The following is a 12,687-nucleotide window of genomic DNA, read 5'->3' as shown; positions in this document are numbered from 1 at the left end:
CAGAGCGATTGATCAGGGTCATTACAGAGCGCAGACAGAGAGAAGAGGGGTGAAAGGTCAACAGTGCAGCAAGGACACACACTCACAAGGTCAACAGTGCAGCAAGGACACACACTCACGCACTCACTAACACAAGCATACACACACACACGCACACACACACACAAACTCACACACATGGTGGATTTAGCAGCTGCAGAGACAGAGACAATGTGAACCTGTTCACGTGTTGCACTAGCAACACCTACAGGTGGGTTATGATTTTACCCCAGTCTTCCCCAGTCTCACTCAGTCACTAGCAACACCTACAGGTGGGTTATGATTTTACCCCAGTCTTCCCCAGTCTCACTCAGTCACTAGCAACACCTACAGGTGGGTTATGATTTTACCCCAGTCTCACTCAGTCACTAGCAACACCTACAGGTGGGTTATGATTTTACCCCAGTCTTCCCCAGTCTCACTCAGTCACTAGCAACACCTACAGGTGGGTTATGATTTTACCCCAGTCTTCCCCAGTCTCACTCAGTCACTAGCAACACCTACAGGTGGGTTATGATTTTACCCCAGTCTTCCCCAGTCTCACTCAGGCACTAGCAACACCTACAGGTGGGTTATGATTTTACCCCAGTCTTCCCCAGTCTCACTCAGTCACTAGCAACACCTACAGGTGGGTTATGATTTTACCCCAGTCTTCCCCAGTCTCACTCAGGCACTAGCAACACCTACAGGTGGGTTATGATTTTACCCCAGTCTCACTCAGTCACTAGCAACACCTACAGGTGGGTTATGATTTTACCCCAGTCTTCTCCAGTCTCACTCAGTCACTAGCAACACCTACAGGTGGGTTATGATTTTACCCCAGTCTTCCCCAGTCTCACTCAGTCACTAGCAACACCTACAGGTGGGTTATGATTTTACCCCAGTCTTCCCCAGTCTCACTCAGTCGAGTCCCTCTCCATCTGCCCAGCTAGAAATGTATGAAATGAAACAAAGTCTGTTATCATAAAGGTTGGTTTTCACATCTATGTCTTCTGTTGGTTATTTCATTAACATAACCGTTTTGTACTTTAGCACACAATCATTGTGATTACTATGGCTAAACCAATTGCACAGCACTGACTGTGTGCCAGACATTAGAACAGTGGACCTATACTGCCATCTAGAGGCAGGAATAAGCACAACCAGTGAAGAAAGTGAGGATTTTGTGTGTTTTTTAAATGTATTTCACCTTTATTTAACCAGGTAGGCTAGTTGAGAACAAGTTCTCATTTGCAACTGCAACCTGGCCAAGATAAAGCAAAGCAGTTCAACATATACAACAACACAGAGTTACACATGGAATAAACAAACATACAGTCAATAATACAATAGAAAAAGTCTATATACAGTAAGTGCAAATGAGGTAGGATAAGGGAGGTAAGGCAATAAATAGGCCATGGTGGCGAAGTAATTACAATATAGCAATTAAACACTGGAATGGTAGATGTGCAGAAGATGAATGTGCGAGTAGAGATACTGCGGTGCAAAGGAGCAAGAGAAATAAATAAATACAGTTTGGGGATGAGGTAGTTGGATGGGCTGTTTACAGATGGGCTATTTACAGGTGCAGTGATCTGTGAGCTGCTCTGACAGCTGGTGCTTAAAGTTAGTAAGGGAGATATGAGTCTCCAGCCTCAGTGTTTTTTTCAGTTCGTTCCAGTCATTTGCAGGAGAGAACTGGAAGGAAAGGCGGCCAAAGGAATAATTGGCTTTGGGGGTGACCAGTGAGATATACCTGCTGGAGCGCGTGCCACGGGTGGGTGCTGCTATGGTGACCAGTGAGCTGAGATAAGGCGGGGCTTTACCTAGCAGAGACTTATAGATGACCTGGAGCCAGTGAGTTTGGCGACGAGTATGAAGCGAGGGCTTGCCAACGAGAGCATACAGGTCGCAGTGGTGGGTAGTATATGGGGCTTTGGTGACAAAACGGATGGCACTGTGATAGACTGCATCCAATTTGTTGAGTAGAGTGTTGGAGGCTATTTTGTAAATTACATTGCCGAAGTAGAGGATCGGTAGGATGGTCAGTTTTACGAGGGTATGTTTGGCAGCATGAGTGAAGGATGCTTTGTTGCGAAATAGGAAGCCGATTCTAGATTTAATTTTGGATTGGAGATGCTTAATGTGACTCTGGAAGGAGAGTTTACAATCTAACCAGACGCCTAGGTATTTGTAGTTGTCAACATATTCTAAGTCCAGAGTAGTGATGCTGGACGGGCAGGCAGGTGCGGGCGGTGATCGGTTGAAGAGCATGCATTTAGTTTTACTTGCATTTAAGAGCAGTTGGAGGCCATGGAAGGAGAGTTGTATGGCATTTTTTTTATTTTTACCGTTATTTTACCAGGTAAGTTGACTGAGAACACGTTCTCATTTGCAGCAACGACCTGGGGAATAGTTACAGGGGAGAGGAGGGGGATGAATGAGCCAATTGTAAACTGGGGATTATTAGGTGACCATGATGGTTTGAGGGCCAGATTGGGAATTTTAGCCAGGACACTGGGGTTAACACCCCTACTCTTACGATAAGTGCCATGGGATCTTTAATGACCTCAGAGAGTCAGGACACCCGTTTAACGTCCCATCCGAAAGACGGCACCCTACACAGGGCAGTGTCCCCAATCACTGCCCTGGGGCATTGGGATATTTTTTTTTTTAGACCAGAGGAAAGAGTGCCTCCTACTGGCCCTCCAACACCACTTCCAGCAGCATCTGGTCTCCCATCCAGGGACTGACCAGGACCAACCCTGCTTAGCTTCAGAAGCAAGCCAGCAGTGGTATGCAGGGCATTGAAGCTCGTCTGGAGGTTAGTTAACACAGTGTCCAAAGAAGGGCCAGAGGTATACAGAATGGTGTCGTCTGTGTAGGGGTGGATCAGAGAATCACCAGCAGCAAGAGCGACATCATTGATGTATACAGAGAAGAGAGTCAGCCCGAGAATTGAACCCTGTGGCACCCCCATAGAGACTGCCAGAGGTCCGGACAACAGGCCTTCTGATTTGACACACTGAACTCTATCAGAGAAGTAGTTGGTGAACCAGGCAAGGCAATCATTTGAGAAACCAAGGCTGTTGAGTCTGCCGATAAGAATGTGGTGATTGACAGAGTCGTAAGCCTTGGCCAGGTCAATGAATACGGCTGCACAGTAATGTCTCTTATCGATGGCGGTTATGATAAGATTTAGGACCTTGAGCGTGGCTGAGGTGCACTCATGACCAGCTCTGAAACCGTGTGACACCGTGCGGACAGCTGTTCAGGTAAAGACTCGTTCACACAAAGACTGGTCATTCACACAAAGACTGGTGTTGGTAAAGGAATCATGACAATTGAACATACTGTATGTCTCTGATGGAAAATGTAAAAAAACACACAAAAACACTAACACCACCTCATTGAAACGTGACTCTGTATGAGATGATGGGAGAAGTGAACCTGTCACTGGGTTGAAGAGCTCTCTTTATCCCTACATGTTCTATACATGTTCTATATTATACAGACCTCCTTAAACCTCCAAGGACTGGCTCTCAGTAGAGTGCTTGGTGTGGTTCCAGTAACATCAGTGGACATAGAACATGTACAAACTGTGGAGATGAAGAGAGATCTTCAACCCAATAACAGGTCCAGTTCTCCCACCGCCTCATACAGAGTCACATTTCAATGAGCTCACCCACGGTTTCACTTTATCTGTCCCTGGTGTTGTTTAAAAAAAAAAGAAAATGGTCAGAGTCATATGTTCAATTCTCATTATTCCCTTACCAAGACCAGTGTGGATAAAGAAGAGTACTGAGCCCAGTAGACTACATTAGTTCTGAAGAGGTATTGTTTCAGAATGAGGGATGCTGTAACTCTGCTGGTGTTGCTGTTCTGTCTGTCTGGGACATGGGCTCAGGGCCAGAGTGGAGGGGTTAGGGAGAATGACATCACTCTACAGGGTCACAGTATACGGGGTGAGAGCAGGGTGAGGTTCAATTCGATAATCAAAACGTAGAAGCTACAGAGACGAGTCACAAACAGACGAGCGACCAGATCACCACCACCCCTGACATCTGGGCTTAGCTGAGATCACTGAGAGACATGGTGGTGGAACAGAGAGTGGAGCTGAGGAACATGGGGGCCAGACTGAGGGACAGTGAGGACCTGGTGGGCCATTCTCACAAAAAAAAATCACTACATTTCCTCTGGAATCACTGAGATTAGGATCTGTAATTATCTATTTCATAATTATTATGTTTTTGATCAGATCAGATTATGCATTTTAACAACCGTTTCACAAAATTCACATTACATAACAGTTGTCGAAGTCCAAAAAAGTCATAAACAAATCAATATTTCTAATATTTTTTAATATTGCCACCCTAATGAAAAGATGCGAGTTAAACATAACACTGAAAATAAACATATTTCAAATTAAATTATACAATTATTATAAAATGTAATCAGACTTTTTCCCAATTTGAGCTCTTTAGCCGCTTTCGGTAATGAGTGTCACGACTTCCGCCGAAGTCGGTCCCTCTCCTTGTTCGGGCGGTGTTCGGCGGTCGACGTCACCGATCTTCTAGCCATCACTGATCCATTTGTCATTTTCCATTGGTTTTGTCTTGTCTTCCTTCACACCTGGTTCCAATCCAATCAATTACATGTTGTGTATTTAACCCTCTGTTTCCCCTCGTGTCCTTGTCGGAGATTGTTTTGTTTGTATGTGATGTTCATATTAGTGTTGGTGTGCGACGGGTTTTGTACCCACTTTGTTATTTTGTACATTTTGGTTGTTTTGGAGTTTTGTCAGCATTTATTAAACAACTCTGTTTATACCAAGTTCGTTCTCCTGCGCCTGACTTCCCTGCCACCAACACGAACCCCTTACAATGAGAAGTGGGATAAAGGGGAGTGTAATGAGAATTAACATTTCGGTAATGAGAATTTTGGGTGAAAATGTAAAAAATTCTGGCGATTTATTTTTATTTCTTTAAAATTAGACACTTTCCCAAAAACTAGACATCTTAGTCCTCGGAATGATACTTGATTTTTTGCACATGCATCATGGTTTTGTAACTCAATTTGCTACAGACATTTTAAAACTGGTTTCATGAGAATCACCCTGGTAGATGAGCTAAGACTTGAAAATGCAGGTAATGGACTGCTACAGTACGTATGAATACCTAAGTTCATTTGGATAAGGTCTGTTAAAACTTTTTAGGGCTCAAATCCCGTTAACGGAATCGATTTGACAACAGCCAGTGAAAGTGCAGGGCGCCAAATTCAAACAACAGAAATCTCATAATTAAAATTCCTCAAACATACAAGTATTATACACCATTTAAAAAATTAACTTCTTGTTAAAATCCAACCACAGTGTCCGATTTCAAAAAGGCTTTACAGCGAAAGCACACTAGGTCAGCGCCTAGTCACAAAAAACATACAGCCATTTTCCAGCCAAAGTGAGGAGTCACAAAAAGCAGAAATAGAGATAAAATTAATCACTAACTTTTGATGATCTTCATCAGATGGCACTCATAGGACTTCATGTTACACAATACATGTATGTTTTATTCGATAAAGTTCATATTTATATCCAAAAATCTCAGTTTACATTTGCGCGTTATGTTCAGTAATGTTTTTCCTCCAAAACATCTGGTGATTTTGCAGAGAGCCACATCAATTTACAGAAATACTCATAAACGTTGATGAAAGATACAAGTGTTTTACATAGAATTAAAGATACACTTCTTCTTAATGCAACCGCTGTGTCAGATTTCAAAAAAGCTTTACGGCAAAAGCACACCATGCGATAATCTGAGTACAGCGCTCAGCCACCAAAACAAGCCATACAGATACCACCATGTTGTGGAGTCAACAATAGTCAGAAATAGCATTATAAATATTCACTTACCTTTGATGATCTTCATCGGAATGCACTCCCAGGAATCCCAGTTCCACAATAAATGTTTGTTTTGTTCGATACAGTCCATATTTACATGTATGTACACTAAACAAATGCACAAGGTGCGAGCACAAAGTCCAGACAAAAAGTCAAAAAGGTTCCATTACAGTTTGTAGAAACATGTCAAACGATGTATAGAATCAATCTTTAGGATGTTTTTATCATAAATCTCCAATAATATTCCAACCGGACAATTCCTTTGTCTTTAGAAAGGAAAGGGAACGGAGCTCGTGCTCACGGCCACGCGCGATCAACAACTCATGGCTTTCAGCCAGACCACTGGTTCAAACAGCTCTTATTCGCTTCCCTTTCACAGTAGAAGCCTGAAACAACGTTCTAAAGACTGTTGACATCTAGTGGAAGCCTTAGGAAGTGTAATATGACCAAATGTACACTGTATATTGGATAGGCAATCACTTGAAAAACTACAAACCTCAGATTTCCCACTCCCTGTTAGATTTTTCTCAGGTTTTCGCCTGCCATATGAGTTCTGTTATACTCACAGACATCATTCAAACAGTGACAGCCAGTGGGAGCCAGGAAGAGGAACTGAAGAGAGAGAATGCAGGTAATGTAATTTGGATTTGGTCAACAATTTCAGTATATGAATATGTAAGTTGTTGACCAAGTCCAGAGGAGAATATATGTTGAATTAAATTGCTTTTACAATTATTTGGCTAAAGATAATTTAGTTAAGTTAATGTTGATGTTATTTGTACATGGTCATGTTATATTAAAATGATCATGATGACGATTATTTAATCTGATGTTCCTTTTGTGTTATTTTAGCCTTAGAGGCCAGACTGACTGCCAGTGAGAGAGAGATATATGAACTGAAGAGAGAGAACACAGGTAATAAACTTTACAAAAACACCACATGTTTCACACTGAAAATCTATCTTTTATTTTGGCTTTAGCATATTGTAGTTAATGCTTTTCAGTAATCAGTGAGTTCACTCCATTGTGTTCACAGCCAGACCAAAGGTGGCCTTCTCCGCTGGTTTGACTGAGGACCCAGGATTTGTAGGACACTTCGATACTGAGATCACCCTGGTTTCATCAGAGTCATGACCAACATTGGTGGAGCGTACAACCAACTCCAGGTACTAATGACCATACACACTAAGGCTGCGTTTAGACAGGCAGTACAATTCTGATCTTTTTCCAGTAATTGGTATTTTAACCCATCACATCAGATCTTTTTCAGAGCTGATCTGTTTGGTCAAAAGACCAATTAGTGAAAAATTGTTGATTGTTGCGTTTATATTTTTGTACAGTGTAGAACCATGTTTATGAGATAAATACATCTCCCTGCTTCTGTTCCGTACTGGTGTCTTCACAGCACCAGTGAGAGGAGTCTACTCAGATTCACCGCTTTTGATTACCACAATTCGCAAACCATGGGTGTGTGCCTATAGAAGAATAGCCAGAGTTATATGGATACAGGAACATAATAATGATGAGGATAATACATACATATCTAATGCAATGTCTCTAGAGCTGGAGGAGGCAGATGTGGTCTACATGAGTCTCCCCTCAGGCAGCGGCTCTTTGATGATACTGATAACCCTAACACTTTCCAGGGCTTCCTGCTCTTCCCTTTGTGAGGGGAGCACCATGCATTCTGTAATGAATTCAGATGTCTGATGTGAGCTGCTCTGGGTTCCAATGTTCCTCTAACCAAGAAATAAACAAGCATTAAAGCCAGTTGTAACCACTGGCAAATTGTGTGTCCTGCTTTTTTCAGCAGTTTGGCCTTAGTCCTTATCAATGCTGTCAACAATAACATGCAATGTAGATTCTAGAATATTTTCACATCACAGAAAGGAATAAGAAACCAACCTATCATAGCAGACATTTCAGCATAATAAATGTATAAATCCCTACATTACCCCATATTGTTATTCAGTTGGCATCTGTGTTTACATAAACGGTGCTGAATGGGAATTTAAACTGTAGATTGATAATGCAAAGTGTACATCGAGGTTTCCTATTGGACGCTGCAGTGATTGGCTCTATCGATGGACGTAATGGGCCATTAGGAGAGAGGAGAGGAGACGGGCGAAACCAACAACAGACACATTCATCCCTAAACTGGGATATCATTACATTATTTTAAGATTAAATCCAATCACTTGGATTATCATGGACGTCTCCGTTTCCCACAAGATATTAAGTGAATTGGCAAAACAGATCGGTTCAGTTACAAATCCCGCTAATTCCAGATTGGTTTAACCGAGGCTCAATCGTTTGACATCACTGGATCCCGCTCCTCGCGCTCATTCACACTACGAGAAATAGCCTACGACACACTAAACAACCGCGTAGAAAATATTCTGTAGTGATGCGATTGAGGTCCAGTGATTAGGCTCCGTAAAGAAATGCTCAAATACAACCAACAATGAGGATTCGGTCTCAGTTCTGTCTCCTTTAGACCGTTTTTATACTCCCTTTTTGGCCATGATTTTCCTGCGCAGCCTGCTACAGCTGACGGTGCTCCTGGTCCAGGGCAGTTGGCGGGGGGTAGCGCCGAGCCCCACGGATGAAGGCGCACTGCGGGCGAGCCACGGAGACCACGGAGAGCCGGGCCACAAGGAGCCCCATAAGGACTCATACAGTACATTCGCCTCGGAGTTCCTGGAGTCTAGACATCTATCGGATGATGGTGAGAAAGGGATACAGGAAAGGCCATTTCTGAACGAGGCATTTTGCTTACTGTGGCCTTCATGGTCATCAAGGCTGTGTTTGTTTATGTGTAGGCCTTCTCTTGATGGGAATCAGAGGGCGCATCTACATATCTGTGGTTGATACGTAATTCGTGGTTAATTGGCTAGTTATGTGATGATGCGCAGGTTGGCAGACCGAGCGTACAGTGTCTTACTTCCACCCGAGTCCACTCATGCATAGATCAGGACCCTGGCCAGCTACCGCCAGCTCCCCTCTCCCCGCTCTGGCTCTCACTGGCCGGCCTGGAGATGGGCGAGCATTGGACAGTTCTTCACCACATTAAATGTTGTATATGATTTTAATAAATGAACTAAAATAACATATTTCAAACTATCCCAATTTTGTTATGAAACGTGAAGGAGCAGTTGTGCTTCTCTGAATGCACATTAGGCTGAAACCCACCAATTTACGCATATGGTAGAACTTCTAAAAGATGATTGTTGGGGAGGCAGGTCAGTAGCATAATCATTTTTATGTGGTGTGTGTTCTCCAGGGTACCCCTTCCCCACCGCCCCTCCTGTGGATCCCTTCGCCAGGATCAAAGTCGTAGACTGTGGAGTCACCAAGGGCTGCATAAGGTCAGTGTGTGTGTATGTTTTGCTTGCTTGCAAGCATGTGTGTGTGTCAAGGGGTTTCTCTGTGTACTGTGGTCCCACTCTGGCAGATGTGGGAGCACATCACTCTGAGGTTACATTTCTTAATTGTGTGTGTGTGTGTGTGTGTGTGTGTGTGTGTGTGTAGGTATGGGAAGCCGGGGTGTGATGCAGAGACGTGTGACTATTTCATGAGTTACCGGCGGATCGGGACAGACGTGGAGTATGAGATGAGTGCTGACACTGACGGCTGGGTGGCTGTAGGCTTCTCCTCAGACAAGAAGATGGTAAGGGACCGTATCTGTGTGTGTGCGGGCATAGGTGTGTACGTGTGTGTGTGTGTGTATGAGCATGCGTGAGATCTGTTCTTACACTCAAAATTTGCTTCCAACAATTGAGTGGGTAAACCTAATAACCAATATTACTGCAATGATGTTATTATGTTATTATGTTATTGTGTTATTAAGTTATTAGGTTTATCCATTCAATTGTTGGGAGCATATACAGTGCATTCAGAAATTATTCAGACCCCTTGACTTTTTCCACATTTTATTACGTTACAGCCTTATTCCAAAATGTATTAAATCGTTTTTTCCTTCCTCAATCTACACACAATATCCCATAATGAAAAAGCATATTTTTTTTTGTTGCATATTTATAAAATAAAATAAACTAAAATATAACATTTACATAAGTATTCAGACCCTTTACTCAGTACTTTGTTGAAGCACCTTTGGCAGCGATTACAGCCTCGAGTCTTCTTGGGTATGACGCTACAAGCATGGCACACCTGTATTTGGGGAGTTTCTCCCATTCATCTCTGCAAATCCTCTCAAGTTCTGTCAGGTTGGATGGGGAGCGTCGCTGCACAGCTATTTTCAGGTCTATCCAGAGATGTTCAATCAGGTTGAAGTCTGGGCTCTGGCTGGGCCACTCAAGGACATTCAGAGACTTGTCTCGAAGCCAACCCCTGTGTTGTCTTGTCTATGTGCTTAGGATCGTTGTCCTGTTTGAAGGTTAACCTTTGCCGCAGTCAGTCTGAGGTCCTGAGCGCTCTGGAGCAGGTTTTCACCAAGGATCTCTCTGTACTTTGCTCTGTTCATCTTTCCCTCGATCCTGACTAGTCTCCCAGTCCCTGCAGCTGAAAAACATCCCCACTGCATGATGCTGTCACCACCATGCTTCACCGTAGGAATGGTGCCAGGTTTCCTCCAGACATGACACTTAGCATTCAATATTGGTTTCATCAAACCAGAGAATCTTGTTTCTCATGGTCTAAGAGTCCTTTAGGTGCCATTTGGCAAACTCCAAGTGGGCTGTCATGTGCCTTTTACTGAGGAGTGGCTTCCATCTGGCCACTCTACCATTAAGGCCTGATTGGTGGAGTGCTGCACAGAGGAACTCTGGAGCTCTGTCAGAGTGACCACCGGGTTCTTGGTCACCTCCCTGACCAAGGCTCTTCTCCCCCAATTGCTCAGTTTGGCCGGGCGGCCAGCTCTAGGAAGAGTCTTGGCGGTTCCAAACTTCTTCCATTTAAGAATGATGGAGGCCACTGTGTTCTTGGGGACCTTCAATGCTGCAGAAATGTTTTGGTACCCTTCCCCAGATCTGTGCCTTGACACAATCCTGTCTCTGAGCTCTACGGACAATTCCGTCGACCTCGTGGCTTTGTTTTTGCTCTAACATGCACTGTCAACTCTGGGACCTTATACAGACAGGTGTGTGCCTTTCGACATCATGTCCAATCAATTGAATTTCCCACAGGTGGACTCCAATCAAGTTGTAGAAACATCTCAAGGATGATCAATGGAAAGAGAATGTACCTGAGCTCAATTTCGAGTCTCATAGCGAAGGGTCTGAATACTTATGTAAATAAGGTATTTCTGTTTTTTCTTTTTAATAATTTAGCAAAAAAAATCTAAAAGCCTGTTTTCACTTTGTCATTATGGGGTATTGTGTGTATATGGATGAAGGAAATGTTTAATTTAATCAATTTTAGAATAAGGCTGTAAAAATGTGGAAAAAGTTGAATGCTGAATGCTTTACGAATGCGTTGTATAGAGTGTGGGACTTTCTTTATTTTGATACAGTCGACTCTTAGTCAACAGCACCTCTACAGACATTTTGGTCAGAGTCAGCTCAGGCTTTTACTACATCTGGTACACATGAAGTCTGCCACGAAAGACACATCACAAAAAAAAGGCTGATTGGTCAACCTATCCTTCATGCTGATTGGTTCTCCTCACCGCCACCCCTCTCAGGGAGGAGATGACGTGATGGGCTGTGTCCATGACGATAATGGGCGTGTTCGTATCCATCACTTCTACAACGTGGGCCAGTGGGCCAAGGAGATCAAGAGGAATCCTGCCAGGGACGAAGAGGGTGTGTTTGACAACAACCGTGTGACCTGCCGCTTCAAACGGCCGCTCTACGTCCCTAGAGAGGAGACACTGGTGGATCTGCATCTCTCCTGGTTCTACCTGTTGGCCTGGGGGCCTGCTATACAAGGTCAGTCAAGGACTGTGTGTGTGTGTGGTGTTGTGTGTGTGCAGAGAGTGGATGTGTGTGTTTATTAGTATGTACAGTCCATTCGGACTGTATTTTTTCCTCCTCAATCTACACACAATACTCCATAATCACAAAGCGAAAACAGGTTTTTAGACATTTTTGCAAATGTATTCAAAATAAGAAACTGGAAATATCGCATTTACATAAGTATTCAGCCCCTTTACTCAGTACTTTGTTGAAGCACCTTTGGCAGTGATTACAGCCTCGAGGCTTCTTGGGTATGACGCTACAAGCTTAGCACACCTATAATGGGGAGTTTCTCCCATTCTTCTCTGCAGATACTCTCAAGCTCTGTCAGGTTGTATGGGGAGCGTCATTGCACAGCTATTTTCAGGTCTCTCTAGAGATGTTCGATTGAGGTCCCAAATCTGGGCTCTTTCCGAATGCACTTTACATGCAAATGATTTCCCTACCCTTTTTCTCTTACTCTCCTCCCCCACTCTTCTCTTTCCTCCAGGTTCCATCACACGTCATGACAACGATGCTCCGCCAGTCTCCGATCACATGATCAGCATCTATAAATATGAGGACATCTTCATGCCGTCTACAGCCTACCAGACGTTCTCCTCACCCTTCTGTCTGCTGCTCATAGTAGCCCTCACCTTCTATCTGCTGATGGGCACCCCCTGAGCGAGAGGAGAGGAGATAGAGGAGATGAGAGAAGACAAGAGGAGAGGAGAGAAGAGGAGAGACGACCAATTAACCCAGAGAGAGGAGAGAAGAGACAAGAGAAGAGAGGAGACGAGATGACAGAAGAGGACAGAAGAGGACAGAAGAGACGAGATGAGAGGAGAGAAGTGGAGAGATGAGAGGAGACGAGGA

General features: G+C 43.7%; 1 protein-coding gene across 1 annotated transcript; it reads left to right on the top strand.

The window, feature by feature from the left end:
* Positions 1-8,258: 8,258 nt before the first annotated feature.
* On the top strand, positions 8,259-12,687 carry LOC139573164 (DOMON domain-containing protein FRRS1L). The gene is made up of 5 exons (XM_071396327.1): positions 8,259-8,642; positions 9,198-9,282; positions 9,446-9,584; positions 11,559-11,805; positions 12,323-12,687. The coding sequence occupies exons 1-5, from the start codon at positions 8,438-8,440 to the stop codon at positions 12,493-12,495; spliced, it is 849 nt and encodes a 282-aa protein (XP_071252428.1). The 5' UTR covers positions 8,259-8,437; the 3' UTR covers positions 12,496-12,687.

The sequence above is a fragment of the Salvelinus alpinus genome, chromosome 4 (genome assembly GCF_045679555.1).
Source record: "Salvelinus alpinus chromosome 4, SLU_Salpinus.1, whole genome shotgun sequence".
Classification (NCBI taxonomy): Eukaryota; Metazoa; Chordata; class Actinopteri; order Salmoniformes; family Salmonidae; genus Salvelinus; species Salvelinus alpinus.
This window is presented reverse-complemented; position numbering and strand designations above follow the sequence as displayed.